Below are 12,592 nucleotides of genomic sequence, written 5' to 3'. Positions count from 1 at the left end.
ACAGAGGTGGGAGGAAGGGCGGCGTACCAGTGGGCGGTAGTTATGCTCTCGAGTGAGTGATGCACTCAAAGCAATGAATTGAGGTGGTGCCGTGGGCTGCTAAGAAAATGGCGTGGTTGTCCGGAGGCTGCGACGTTGGGAAGGGAAGTCGTGGTGCCGTCCGGTCGCTGGGTAGGAAAGGGGTCCGCACAGGGATGGGCGCGATTGGAGCAACGCCGAAGCAATGGGCACTAGACCAAAAATCCCCGCGTCACCACTAGCAGCGTGCCGGTGCGGACTATCACTGGGAACAACACACGTCAGGTTGGAGACAAAGGCCGGCGGGGGAGAGTGTAGGAGGGATGCAGTTGACACCTTTCGCCTTGCTGTATGTTTTGTGCTCTTGTGCACGCCTGCAAGAGGCAGTCGCGAACCGTGCTTCCCAAACAGGCAGTGTCACGTGTGGCTAATTAGAAGGCACGAGCAGCGCGTTACTACCTACCCAGCAGACATTAAGCGGCCGCTGCTTCATTATGAGCATCCGCCATGACCTCGACACCGCCGCCTCGCCCCCAACCCGACCCTGACTCTCACGCTGCTGCAGCGTGGCACCACAGTACACGGGATGCGAGACCCGACACCTACCCAATTACATCGTCCCCCTATGTATACCCCCCCATATCCAGCTCGTCGTCTTATCTATGCAAATCAAAGGGTATTTTGCGCATGTCCCAAGCAAACAACTCCAAACAAACGCCGCAGTCATCGCACTCCGCTACGCAAAGCTCGCCAATGCCCTGTTCAACTCGACCTTGTCGTATTTGACGTACTTGCCCTTTCCCTTGTCAATCTCCCGGTACCGGTCGTAGAACCTGTTGTACAGGGGCTCGATGATGTTTTGTACCTCCTTGGAAAGCTGGTTCCGCACTTCGGGCTCCATTGCGTACGACTTGTGCCGTGTGACAAGGTCGTCGAAGCTTGTGTTGAAGTTCTTAAACTTTTCTTTGATCGCGTCCTTGTCTTTCGAGCTGAGAGACTTCACAATCGTTGCTGAATCTGCACCGCCTGATGTTGGGCGCTCCTTGGTACGGTTCGTGTACTGCACATCCAGTAGATATCCGGACGGCTCACGCCACGCTTCAAGGTACATGGCTGTGCCTTGCTTCCGCCAATCTGCAAGCTTCTTGGAGTAGTCCTCCATTAGGGGCGCCAGTTCCGAAGAGCGAATGATGCGCGTGACGATGGCGACATTGTTTGCCATGAAGATGCCCTGTAAATTCTTGCCCTTCAACAGCATCTTTGCTTTTCCAATCAAATTCTGCAGTAGTGTGTCCACGGTATCAGCCGCATATGACCCAAACAGCTTTACGCCGTCCGGCCCCACGTCCAGAGCCGTAGAGGAGTTATTAGCCGTCCCAGAGTTCCAGCCGCCCTCGCCCAAAGATGCAAGTATTGATGCAAGAGGTTCCAGGTAATTGGTCATCTCTTGCAGGCGCCGCATCGTCTGCGTTGTAATGTCGACGGGGCCGCCATCGATAGGAACGGCGATGAGAGCCTGTGTTTTCGACCTCGTATCCTCCAGCATCTTGCTCAATGACATTTTCGATGTCTCGCGGACCGGCTTCACGCTGTCGTAAATCTGATCTTTCAGCGCTCCCGTCTGCTTCTGGAGTCGCATCGACAGCGTCCGGACCATGCCGCAAATCTCAAATCCAAGGAAGCAGTCTGTCAACAGGTTCTTCTGGATATGCCCGTTCAATTCCCGCAGCGTTTTCGTAAAGTCCTGCAGAGGGACCTGGCATGTTGCCTCGTAGACGTCGCTCCACTCCTCCCTGTCAAAGACGTAGTTCAAGTTATCAAACTCTGCCACGAACAGACCCTCTATCGCTTGTACGTATGTCCCGATACCATTAGTACCCTTCTTGTACAGCGCATCTGCCTGCACCTTCCGGGCTGTGGTTATTGTCGCCTGCATGAGACTCCTCAGTGTGCTTTCTAGGTATTCGCCGCGGACGTCTGCGTATATTCGGCGTGTAGGGGTTTGCGCGATATCGATCTGCGAGAGTTGGGCGGATGATTTGGAGATATGCGAGTTGATGCTGCGTAGGCTCTGGAGCTTATCTTGGGGCATGCGAGGGAACGGATTTTCTGTGCCGTGTTAGTATCTCCCTAGTCATAGGACATGAATGGCGTACGCTTCGCGACAAATTCCAATGCCTGGACCTTCTCTCGGGCGCTATCCTGCAATATGCTGCGGAACACGTCCTCCAACTGCTTGTTGCCCATTTTCAAGAGCCCACTGAGCTCTGCAACGGCTTGTTCGTTGGAGCGGAGGTTGGTGCGCTTGAGATCTGCAAGGCTCATGTTGGTGCGGTCCAGGGAAGCAATGTAGCCGTCGAGATCTCCTCGTCCAGGCCCCGCACGAATAATCCTCTCTTCCTTTGCACTCTCTTCTCGTGGGGCTCGGAGTCGTTCAATCGCGTCTATTATGCGATCGACGTTGGTGTTTGCTATCTGAAGCTTCTGGGTGTTGCCGTAGATTGGGCCGATTGCTTCCTGGACTGCCTTTCCGCTCGCGTCTAGTCTGTTGACGGAGCCCTGGATCTTCTTGGTGAGGGTCTTCATTTTCTCCATGTTTGCGAAGAGCACTTCGACTTCCGCGCTCTCCTCGAGGAGTGCAGCTTTGCGGGGGGCGACCATGGCGACTGCTGGGCCGATGCGCGACTGCCTTGAGGCCTACGTGTACGCGTGAACGGCGGCGAGGGCGACCTCAATTATATAAAGCGGGTGAATAAGAATGAAACGATCATCAAGGTACGGCAAATAATGGTACCAACGAAAGGATAACGAATTAGGCAATGCTCTACCCTGGTATTGAATGATGTGTGAGGGGATGCTTGCGGAGAGCTGTCGCGGAGGCAACGCTAAGATCCACCAGGGTCCCACGTAGATCATCATCTCGATACGATTCACTCTGCGATGAACCACGCACTCCACATACTCACTGTGTTTGAACATGAGATACGGCTACCAGATCCAGAATTTGCGCTGCAGCAGCGCTACCTCCGATCTCTCGTAGCATCAAATGACGTTCCTCGCGGCGGGTAGGATGCGCCAATCAGCGCTGCCTGTCACGGCGAACCCGCTGTCTGTGTATCACCCAAGTTTCGACGACGCGTATGCGCCTTAGTATTTGGAACATCACCGTGGCGCATGCAGGTACAAAGGTAGATTATACAGCAATATACAATTGGGATTCAGTAAACTAACTAGATAGGCAGACCCTGGAACAGTTTCGCTTTCCGTATGTGAAAGGTGCATTCGTATGTTCTGGCTTTCCTTGGAACAACGAAAGTCTTGTCAAACTGAAGGTTGCCCAGGTGGACTTGTTGGTCGTAAAGCAGGACCATGTCGAAATTGAGACCTGTGAAGAGCGTGGACAAGAAGCAATTTCGAAGAAGCAATGCCCAATAAGCAAACCAAAAGCAGAGCTGAAACTGCATTCCGCCAGTTACTGCAGTCCACGTGTTTGGTTGGAGATGTAGCTGAACATCAACGCCTAGGCTAGATACAACCGAACACCTCGCGGAATTGGGTTCAACCCTTATTTGGCATGATAGGGAATAAAGCAGTCAAAGGGGTCAGGGCTAGGTGGTATTCCGACTGGTTTCTCGTCTTCCGTCACATCCTCAAGGCTACCCAGGTGATGTCGAAGTTGCTCGATTTGCGCAGGGCCACTTTTTGTCTGTTGTAGACTCCTGGGCTGTGTCTGGCTACATTACGATCCAAGGCTCGAACGTAACAGTCTTTCATTGCCGTTGCTATGGGAAAGTAGTTGTCGACTCTTGATCTACTACTTAGGCATTGCAAAGTGCTTGCTGAGAATGGCAAGTCGACTAGTGACAAACATGTGGGCTGTAACATGAACTACGACTCCACGCGACGACATGGTTCCGGAAGTCTTGTTGCCTGTCGGTTGGGTAGCATGGCCTTCCTCTGGATTAGATTTGTCTTCGTCATGGCGACATTGGTGATGCTCATCGACACTGAAGTGAACCTTGAGCTAACGATCGATCTCTTCTTTGATCCTCTTTCTGCAGTAAAGAAACACAACATACAGCGAAGTAAGACGAGCTTAGGCCGGTCACGATTGCGACTGCACAGTGGAGATGCTCAGAAACGACAATGTCTGCATTTTGTGGATGGTGGAGACAAGAGGTGATTGGCGCTGGGTTCAGTGTTCCTGCATGGCTTGGCAGACGTGTGCGGGCGGTCATTCGATGTCGCGTCATGCCACAAGCAGTTTTCGGCGGAAGTTAGCGGGCGTCCGAAGCAGGTTGTATGCTCCGTCATGCTTAACGCATTTCCATGAGCCCAGGTGGGCTTTTCGCATTTTCACATGCGCCCGACTCGGACAGCCTCATCATCACAAACAATTGCTTCTTTTTGCCCACAAGTTGCGCATGGCAGGCTACAGGAACACGCGCAATCTGGGCCGGCTCTGGCTGCGGGGGACGCGTCGCGGGTGAGCTAGGATATCACGGCATTACATCGCCCTGCTAATAGCACAAGCCTACACACGAAGCCTCCGCTCTCCCACCGATCCAAAGCCGCTGCCCTCGGCCTGCGATATGGCCCTCCATGCCTCCTCGCAACTGCTGCGACCTTCTATCTCTCGTCGGAATCGTCGCAAATCCCCCTCCTCCGTCCCATCCATCTGGACGCCCCCTCCCTCAAGCGGTACGTTCTCGGCGGCAGCGACGACAAGCAAACGGAAACCACATCAGTGGGCGACGCAGAGAGGCAGGTAAACAAGGACGATGCAGAGAAGTCGGGCCAGCAAGATCCGCCATCGCAGAAACGTGTTGCCAAGGGCTACAGCGGAGAGGAAGAGGACGCCGGCCAAGGCCAGTCCGCCTGGCAGACCATCACGGCCAAGTTTCCGACGTCGCCTTCCCCCTCGAAGCTCGGCGATACCATCATCGACTACATTGTGCCCAATTGGGTCAAGGTCCTGCCTGGTTTCATTCGCAAACTCCAGAATGAACTCTCCATGGCGCCGGGCTCTCTTGCCGAGGAGATCTGGTACCAAGCCAACGACCCCGAGATCAATCCAGAGATCATATGGGATGCCTCGGTGAGGGTCTCAAACGAGCTGTGCGACGAAGAGAAAGCATTTCTGCAGAAAAGGGCGCAGTTCACAAAGGCTGCACTTGCGCGATACCTCGACATCCCAGAAGCCCAGATACACCCCGATGATGTGCCCGTCATTGCCATGTGCGGTTCTGGTGGAGGTCTGCGAGCGCTCGTGGCAGGAACATCATCGTACCTCTCGTCGAAAGAACACGGCCTCTTTGACTGCGTCACCTACACGGCAGGTGTCAGTGGCAGCTGCTGGCTACAGACTCTCTACTACTCAGATCTCACCCAGCGCAGTCATGCCCGCATGATCAGACATCTCAAGAACCGCCTCGGCGTGCACATTGCCTTTCCGCCCGATGCCCTCGAACTGCTCGTCAGCGCGCCAACCAACAAATACCTATTGAGCGGGCTTGTGGAGAAGGCCAAGGGCATCCCGGATGCCGACTTTGGGCTGGTGGACATCTACGGCGCCTTGCTCGCCGCTCGTCTGCTTGTACCCAAAGGCGAGCTTTCTGTTAGCGAGTACGACTTCAAGGTATCGAACCAGCGACGATTCACCGACGACGGCTCACATCCCCTGCCCATCTACACGGCAGTACGACACGAGATCCCATTGGCCGAACAAACAGACACAGATGTCATCGCTGCTGAAGCAAAGGCGAGGAAGGACGCTTGGTTCCAATGGTTTGAATTCACACCATACGAGATGTGGTGCGAGGAGATCTCAGCTGGCATACCTACCTGGGCAATGGGTCGTCGATTCGAAAACGGACGCACGGTCTGGCGGGACAATGGCCTGGCTTTGCCCGAAGTGCGCGTGCCCTTGCTGATGGGCATCTGGGGATCTGCCTTCTGTGCAACCCTCTCGCACTACTATCGCGAAATTCGACCTCTCATGCGCAGTCTCACTGGTCTCGGCGGCAGCATCGACGCCATGATCTCCGAGCGCGACGATGATCTTGTCAAAGTCCACCCTATCGACCCCGCCGCTATGCCCAACTACGCCCTCGGCATGCGCGAATTCCTACCTGCATCATGCCCTGAGAGCATCTTCGAACAAAAGAACTTTCAGTTCATGGACGCAGGAATGTCGAACAACCTACCCATCTACCCGCTTCTTCGGCCTGGACGCAACGTTGACATTCTCGTCGCCTTTGATGCCTCAGCCGATGTCAAGACTGACAACTGGCTAAAGGTAGCGGATGGTTACGCTCGCCAGCGTGGCATCAAGGGCTGGCCTGTCGGTGCAGGGTGGCCCCCAGAGGACGAATCCATGGAAGACTTGCAGAAAGATCTCGACCGCGCCCAAGCAAAATCCGAGCAGCAAGCCCAAGAAAAGCTCGAAGAAGCCAAAGATAAGAGTACTGAAGACAAGACAGGCAGCAGGAAGGGCAAGGATTTAAGCTACTGCAACATCTGGGTCGGCACTACTGAAGAACGCACCTCCGATTCCGAGCACCCTATAGCGAAGCAAGTGGACGAAGACTGGGAACTCATGCACCCCGCGTCTGGCATCACTGTCATCTACTTCCCCTTCCTTGCCAACCCCAAAGTGCCCGGCGTCGACCCAAAGGTCAGCGACTTCATGTCAACGTGGAACTTTGTCTACACCCCCGAGCAAATCGACAGTGTCGTCAACCTCGCTCGCGCCAACTACAGCGAAGGCGCTGAACGCACTAAGCGCACCGTTCGCGCTGTGTACGAACGCAAGAAAGCGCAAAGAGAGCAGAGAGAGAAGGAAGAGCGGGAACGACGATGGCGGTGGAAGTTGAGCCAGGGCAGGATAGCTGGCCGTCGTGTTGGAGGCGATAGTGAGCATGGGGATCAGTTCACTTAATTGAAGGCTACGTGAAATATAGTGGATGAGGTGATGATAGGGAGTTGTAGGAGGCTTTTAGGCTCTTGGAAACGATGGAGGACGCATTATACCCACTTGGATCAAGAATGAAAACATTCACACTTTACACACACTTCAACCAATGTGATACACATTCTGCACTCAGAGGCCATTGTTCACGATAAACACTGGGAACGCTTGGTATTGGCAGTACTAATATTAGATCTTGTGGTAGAGCAGAGGTTCACGAAACCTTAGTAATACGCTACTAATGCACTCTTGGTGCGGGACTAGATTCAGGATTATTCCCCTTTCCTCGATCACGGTGCTTTATCCACGGTCGGTACCTTGTCCTTCCCTCCATGGACTTGTTGTCGCTCCAAGGCCGCTTTTGCCATCTCCTTCAACGAACGCGCGCCTCTCGGCTTTTGTGCAGGAAAAACCTGATACGGGTATGGAGGCAGTACCGTAGCACTGGCCCTGTTGCCGTCCATTGCAGATACCGCAGTTGTCTCCGATACTCGCATTACTGGTGATATAGTAGGATGCTGCAGCTCTCCTGCCTCCCTACTCACACCCGCATTCCTCTGCACCGTAAGTGTCTCTCTGGCCTTGTATGTCAAAGTCGACGAAGGTATTGACAACCGCTGCTGCTGCTGCTGCTGCTGTGGCGGCGGTGTTATCAATCCCGTCTCAACCGTCGCGTCTGCACCTTTGCCCGATTTCTGCAACGCTGTCCCATCCTCCACTTGTTTCGAACCACTCAGAAAGACCATACCGCCTCTGCCCACTACTCTGTTCACCGGCGTACTGTTACTCTGCCGCTCTTTCCTCTCTTGCTTCTTGTACGGGCCGCGTCTCTTGGATACCTGGGGTGTAGCAGGTTGTTTTTGAAGACTGATGCCCTGCTGCTGAGCCAAGTAGGTGGAATTAGGCCATAGGGGAGAGTTTGCGGACGTGTTTGTGGTTTGTGGTCTTAGTGGTCGGTCAGGTGGATTCATCGGCCTGCCAGCCACATGTGGAGTTGACATTTCAGCCGCGGGCGTTGACCAGCGGTTTGCGTATCTGTTTCGCACCCACCCTGGATGCGATCGATTGTTCATCTGTAGCTGGTTGATATACCTGGTTCGACCGTCTTCATGTAAAGCTGTGGGTTGCTGGAGATGGGCGCCCGTATTTGTGCTTGCTCTGTTCGCTTGCCAGGCTTCTAGGTATGGGGCGGCGTCTATGGGTCTGGGTCTTGCCTGTGAACCGTTTTTAGCGGTATCTTTCTTAGCGAGGTCTCGTTCCTTGAAGGCTTTGATTTCAGCGGATGCTTGCGCGCGGAGGATCTCGAGTTCTGCGTTGTGTTGGGCAACTTCTTGTCGACGCCGAGGGCACTTGTGACGGTGTTAGCTGTCTTCTTGTATAGCTCGACATTATGGAGGGGCTCGGCTCTAACGAGATGAATGTTCGTGTCGGAAAAGGTACCCTTTCCGGCTCTCTCGTATCAGCCCTGGGAATGAGAGTACTCACCGCGTGCACTCCGTTCTTATCGAGTTCCCAGTAAGTGTGGCCTGTCTTTCCGCAAGTACGGCATCGTGGCTGCGGCTGCTTCTTGTCGCATCGCTGTTTTCGGATGGCTCGCTCCAGAGCATCCTGTTCGATACGCCACAACAGTTCAAAAGCCTTCTGAGACGAAATCGTATCAGGATGCTCACGCTTGGACTGATGGGCAGGACGAGCAGGAACAGCAGGCTCTATCGATTTTGCTATGTAGCCCGTATTCAACTCCACTGACTTCTACAATTCATTACTAACTTTCTTGGTGGGGAGGTGAAATATATCTGGGTTGTGGAATACCTCGACTGCCGGCACTGTCTGCCATTCGCCCAACAAACTACCCGGAAGATTATTTTGCATCAGGAATGCAATTGCTTCGATAACACTCTGAGGCGAAGGCTCGTCGGGGTCGATGATGGCGGTGGGATACCGCTTCCTGTAGATTCTGAAATATACTGGAATTTCGTCGTCCGTCCAGACTCTGGCGTTCTCGGCCAAGATAGCGTCCAATCTCTCCTTGGTGATATCCAGGATGCGGCAAACTGGGTAAAAGCGTGAGGGGTATGTTCTTTCCGCAAAGTCGTCCAGGATCCGTTCGATGATTTCCTGGCGTATCGACGGCCAAAGATCTTCAAAGACGATCTACATCATTAGTATCGTGATAGATGTGTGTATTTGGAATCGACGTACTATGGGAAGTGTGTCTCCGGTAGGCCATACCCGTTTCAATTCACTGTACCAGGAACTTGTGCCCGCCTCATATTTGGCTGCGAACTGGTGTCTGATCTTTTGTGCGCGTTCATCGTCTCCATTGTCCATAGCCTCCACAAGCTCTCTCAGACCATGCTTGGTGAACTGTGTGGCAGCCGACGGTAGTGGCGGGGCATTACCAGTCAGTGAGGGGAATGCTGATGGTCTGGATGCGGAAAAGGCAGGCGAAGGCTCATCCACCAGAGGTGTCGCAACGCGCTTGGCGGTCTTGTTGGAGCGCCTCGCGCGTTTGCTCTCTGGCGGAGCATCCTCACGACTGGGTCCCTTAACATACTTGACGTTGGCCATCTTTTGAGATTCTGGGGGGCCCGGGGGATCACTTGTGTTCGGACTTGCGGCGCAGGAGAATTCAGACGTGTCCTTCTCCAGCGGTGGGTCTTGTGAGGGGTGAGGCGCGCCTGTGGTGACAGAGGAAGGGTCAAGTGCGCTGGGGTTTGCAGTCAAACTCTCTGGGAGCAAAGACCCATCTGAACCGATGACTGAGTCTTGGTTCTCAGACCTTGGTCCTGGTGGATCACCGCGATCTAGTCCGTCCGACTGCTCATAACGTATAGGTCTCTTCAACTTGGCCTCGGGCCGGAGCTTGTATGGCATGTCTTGAGACTGCGATGGTCAAGTGTAAGCGATGATTGGGTACTGATACTTTGTATTCTGTCATAAGCGAATATGATTGCAGGTCTTTGGTATATTAGGTTCGTGGAAGAGATTGAATCTGTTACCAATCCAATCCAGAGGCACCACATCGTAACTACCGTGCGTTTAGCGAGAAACAGCGACCTTGGGAAGTCGAAGTGAAGGTCAGTAACCGCGGAGGCAACAGCAATGTCGCAAGTGAACCAGGCGAGCAATACGCGTCTTGGCGGCGCTGTATCCACTAGAAGTCTGTGTTGTAGATTGTGCCCAATCACCACTCTGAAGTGATCAGTTTTGTGATGCGACACTGGCCGAGTGAGGCTATCGCAGCGAGCAAACGTTTCCTGCGTCCGGTACGGTCATTGTCGTAGTCAAAGTCCCCCTCATTTATGAGAACCTGTTCACACGACTATTATTTGAAGAGCGAAAGTCACAAGTGGCTCGTCCATGGTTATCTTAGCACAAGAACGAACCTGCTTCCCTGTTAGATAGCATCTTTGTTCTGCAGAAGCCACGTACCAAGGGAGGGCATCATGCGCAGCTGCCCATAATCGTTCCATGTACATTTAAGCAGTCACGTTATTGGCTTATGGCTGGCATAGCCATCGGTACGAACGGAGTCATGAGAATCTTGCAGGAGCACCGAGTGGAGAGAAATGCAAAGATGGGTAGAGTGTAAAATGTTCTAGGAAAAACCAGAACCAGTGGCGGCTACTGCTCAAGGCTGCCGATAGCCTCGATGAAAATGCTATCAATCCGTGTACTTACCCGTTCCTTCGCCGAGGGTGTCCGGCGATACTACGGATATAAGTAAGCCCTCTGATGGAAAGCATCGCAGGATAACGCCTTGGACCATGTAGGGGTATAATGCCAGTGAACGCCTGATACAAAATCGATGAAATCGCCAACTGCCGGGAGACCATGTCTAGCGGTCATGGAAAGGGGTAACGTCGCGCCCTGTAAAACGGAGCATATCCGACGCATCCATACCGCTTTCCATATTCATGTCGTCGTCGCCGTCCCTTGTGTCGTCAATGCCCCGCTTTTGCTTGCTTGACGAGAACGAAAGGGAGGGCAGTCCTGGCTGTCCAGAGCCGTTGCTAAGACCATTTTGATGTGGCGCTTGCGCATAAGAGGCAGCGATGGAGCGTCGGGCAAGGAGAATGTCCCAGTACGAGCGCAGGATGTTCTTCAAGACGTCGTCGAAGTTAACGCAGAAGCGCTGCGCTTGACAGACCTGCATGGCCTTGATGTGATCGATGTTGTTGAGCGTTTGCATGAGGTAGGCTGCGACCACTGCAGCTGACTTTTCATTGCCAGACTCGCAGAAGACCAACACTTTGCCGAGAGTGGCGTGTCCCGTTGTCTGCAGGCTGTGTTGCCGTAGCCGCGCGATGTGCGAGTTGATGATGCGCGTCGCGTCTGGGAACTTGGACGTAAGGCTGTAGAAGCTGGGAGTCTCGATGCTGGCCACTTCCATGCATACCTGGGTAGCGGCTTGCATGGCGCCCGACATGCTGTTGGCCTGGGCGCGAACGGCCAGCACCATGGTGATGCCCTCTCGCTCTAGAAAGGCCTTGTCCTTGGCAGCCAGCATGGGACCGAGATAGAGCCAAGGCAGTATCATTTGTGCCTGTCTCCGCCGCTCGTATGCCCACTCTAGCAGCGAGTTCTTCTGTACGATATTCTTGAGGTCCAACTCGTTCAAGAAGGCCATGTCCACATCCTCTCCAGGTGCGCCGCCAAGAGACAGGCCTGGCATGTCGGTCGCGAGCGTGGGCGGGGGAACCACAATGCGCGGGGTTGCGGGGAGGCGGTATGAGTATTCGTGTTGCTTGCGCGTGTGTCCGTTGGGGAGGTCAGACAGAGTCTTTTCTTCGCGTACTGTCGCCATGGTCATGGTTGTGGTTGTCGGACGTGTGGGTGGGGTGGCTGCGAAGTCGTCTTGGGTGATGACGGGAGTATGTGTGCTCTTGGGAGAGCGGACCGCGCAAAGGGCACGACTTTATGGATCCGGGCCGAGGGAATTAATGCTGGCACAGTGAATGATGCCACGGTAGTGCGGTTTATAGAGAAGGCGCGACTGAGGCAGGCGCAGGCAGCAATACGCTCAGCTAGGGAACTGCAGGCCCGGTCAAATCTCGCAATTTCTACTGCAACCAGATAAGGCGTTCCAGAGACGAAGAGCCACGTCGTTTCAGAGTGGTCGAAATGCACTTCATGGCGAGTTTAGTGTGGTTGGCCACCGCTGACCACGGGAGTGAGAGCGCGCCACCGCGTCTCTCACCCACGGCCGTGCTAGCCAGAACGAGGCGCCCGACAGCGCTGACGTAACCTCCCCACCACCTTGAAATCTTCCAAGCAGCAGGCTTCCACACGTCTCCAAGCGTCCGCATGTCTCGCCGAAATAGACTCATCTCCAGTTGGGACAAGAGAACATGTCCTTGCCAGGAGATGTCTGCCAGCTGCCGACTTTGTGCCTGCAAAGACCGGACAGTGGATGGCACATGTCAAGCTCCGTCATTTTACCCTACACCACGACTAGTCGCACGACCCGGAATTGAACACACGAGGCTGTCACCATGTTCTGACAGCCCACAGCCCTATCGCAAGTTCCATCTTGTCTGCCATGAAAGGGGACCATCGCAACGCCCAATTGATCGCACAGTGTGATCCACCGGTTTCTGA

General features: G+C 54.1%; 5 protein-coding genes across 5 annotated transcripts; 2 read left to right on the top strand and 3 right to left on the bottom strand.

Annotated features, from left to right (window-relative positions):
* Positions 1–754: 754 nt before the first annotated feature.
* On the bottom strand, positions 755–2,679 carry ACET3X_006170 (uncharacterized protein; the record flags this gene model as incomplete). Its single annotated transcript, XM_069452352.1, has 2 exons — positions 755–2,127; positions 2,175–2,679. 2 exons carry the CDS (start codon positions 2,677–2,679, stop codon positions 755–757), a joined length of 1,878 nt encoding a protein of 625 aa, XP_069306530.1.
* A 479-nt stretch (positions 2,680–3,158) lies between these two features.
* ACET3X_006169 (uncharacterized protein) lies at positions 3,159–3,524 on the top strand (the record flags this gene model as incomplete). Its single annotated transcript, XM_069452351.1, has 3 exons — positions 3,159–3,206; positions 3,261–3,302; positions 3,360–3,524. The coding sequence occupies 3 exons, from the start codon at positions 3,159–3,161 to the stop codon at positions 3,522–3,524; spliced, it is 255 nt and encodes an 84-aa protein (XP_069306529.1).
* Positions 3,525–4,332: 808 nt separating this feature from the next.
* On the top strand, positions 4,333–7,060 carry ACET3X_006168 (uncharacterized protein). The gene is made up of 2 exons (XM_069452350.1): positions 4,333–4,504; positions 4,552–7,060. The coding sequence occupies exons 1-2, from the start codon at positions 4,443–4,445 to the stop codon at positions 6,956–6,958; spliced, it is 2,469 nt and encodes an 822-aa protein (XP_069306528.1). The 5' UTR covers positions 4,333–4,442; the 3' UTR covers positions 6,959–7,060.
* A 218-nt stretch (positions 7,061–7,278) lies between these two features.
* ACET3X_006167 (uncharacterized protein) lies at positions 7,279–9,865 on the bottom strand (the record flags this gene model as incomplete). Its single annotated transcript, XM_069452349.1, has 4 exons — positions 7,279–8,337; positions 8,474–8,740; positions 8,801–9,106; positions 9,191–9,865. 4 exons carry the CDS (start codon positions 9,863–9,865, stop codon positions 7,279–7,281), a joined length of 2,307 nt encoding a protein of 768 aa, XP_069306527.1.
* A 964-nt stretch (positions 9,866–10,829) lies between these two features.
* ACET3X_006166 (uncharacterized protein) lies at positions 10,830–11,804 on the bottom strand (the record flags this gene model as incomplete). Its single annotated transcript, XM_069452348.1, has 1 exon — positions 10,830–11,804. One exon carries the CDS (start codon positions 11,802–11,804, stop codon positions 10,830–10,832), a length of 975 nt encoding a protein of 324 aa, XP_069306526.1.
* Positions 11,805–12,592: the final 788 nt, after the last annotated feature.

Source organism: Alternaria dauci, chromosome 5 (assembly GCF_042100115.1).
Source record: "Alternaria dauci strain A2016 chromosome 5, whole genome shotgun sequence".
NCBI classification, from domain to species: domain Eukaryota; kingdom Fungi; phylum Ascomycota; class Dothideomycetes; order Pleosporales; family Pleosporaceae; genus Alternaria; species Alternaria dauci.
The sequence above is the reverse complement of the archived record's forward strand: the minus strand, read 5'-3'. Positions and strand labels throughout refer to the sequence as shown.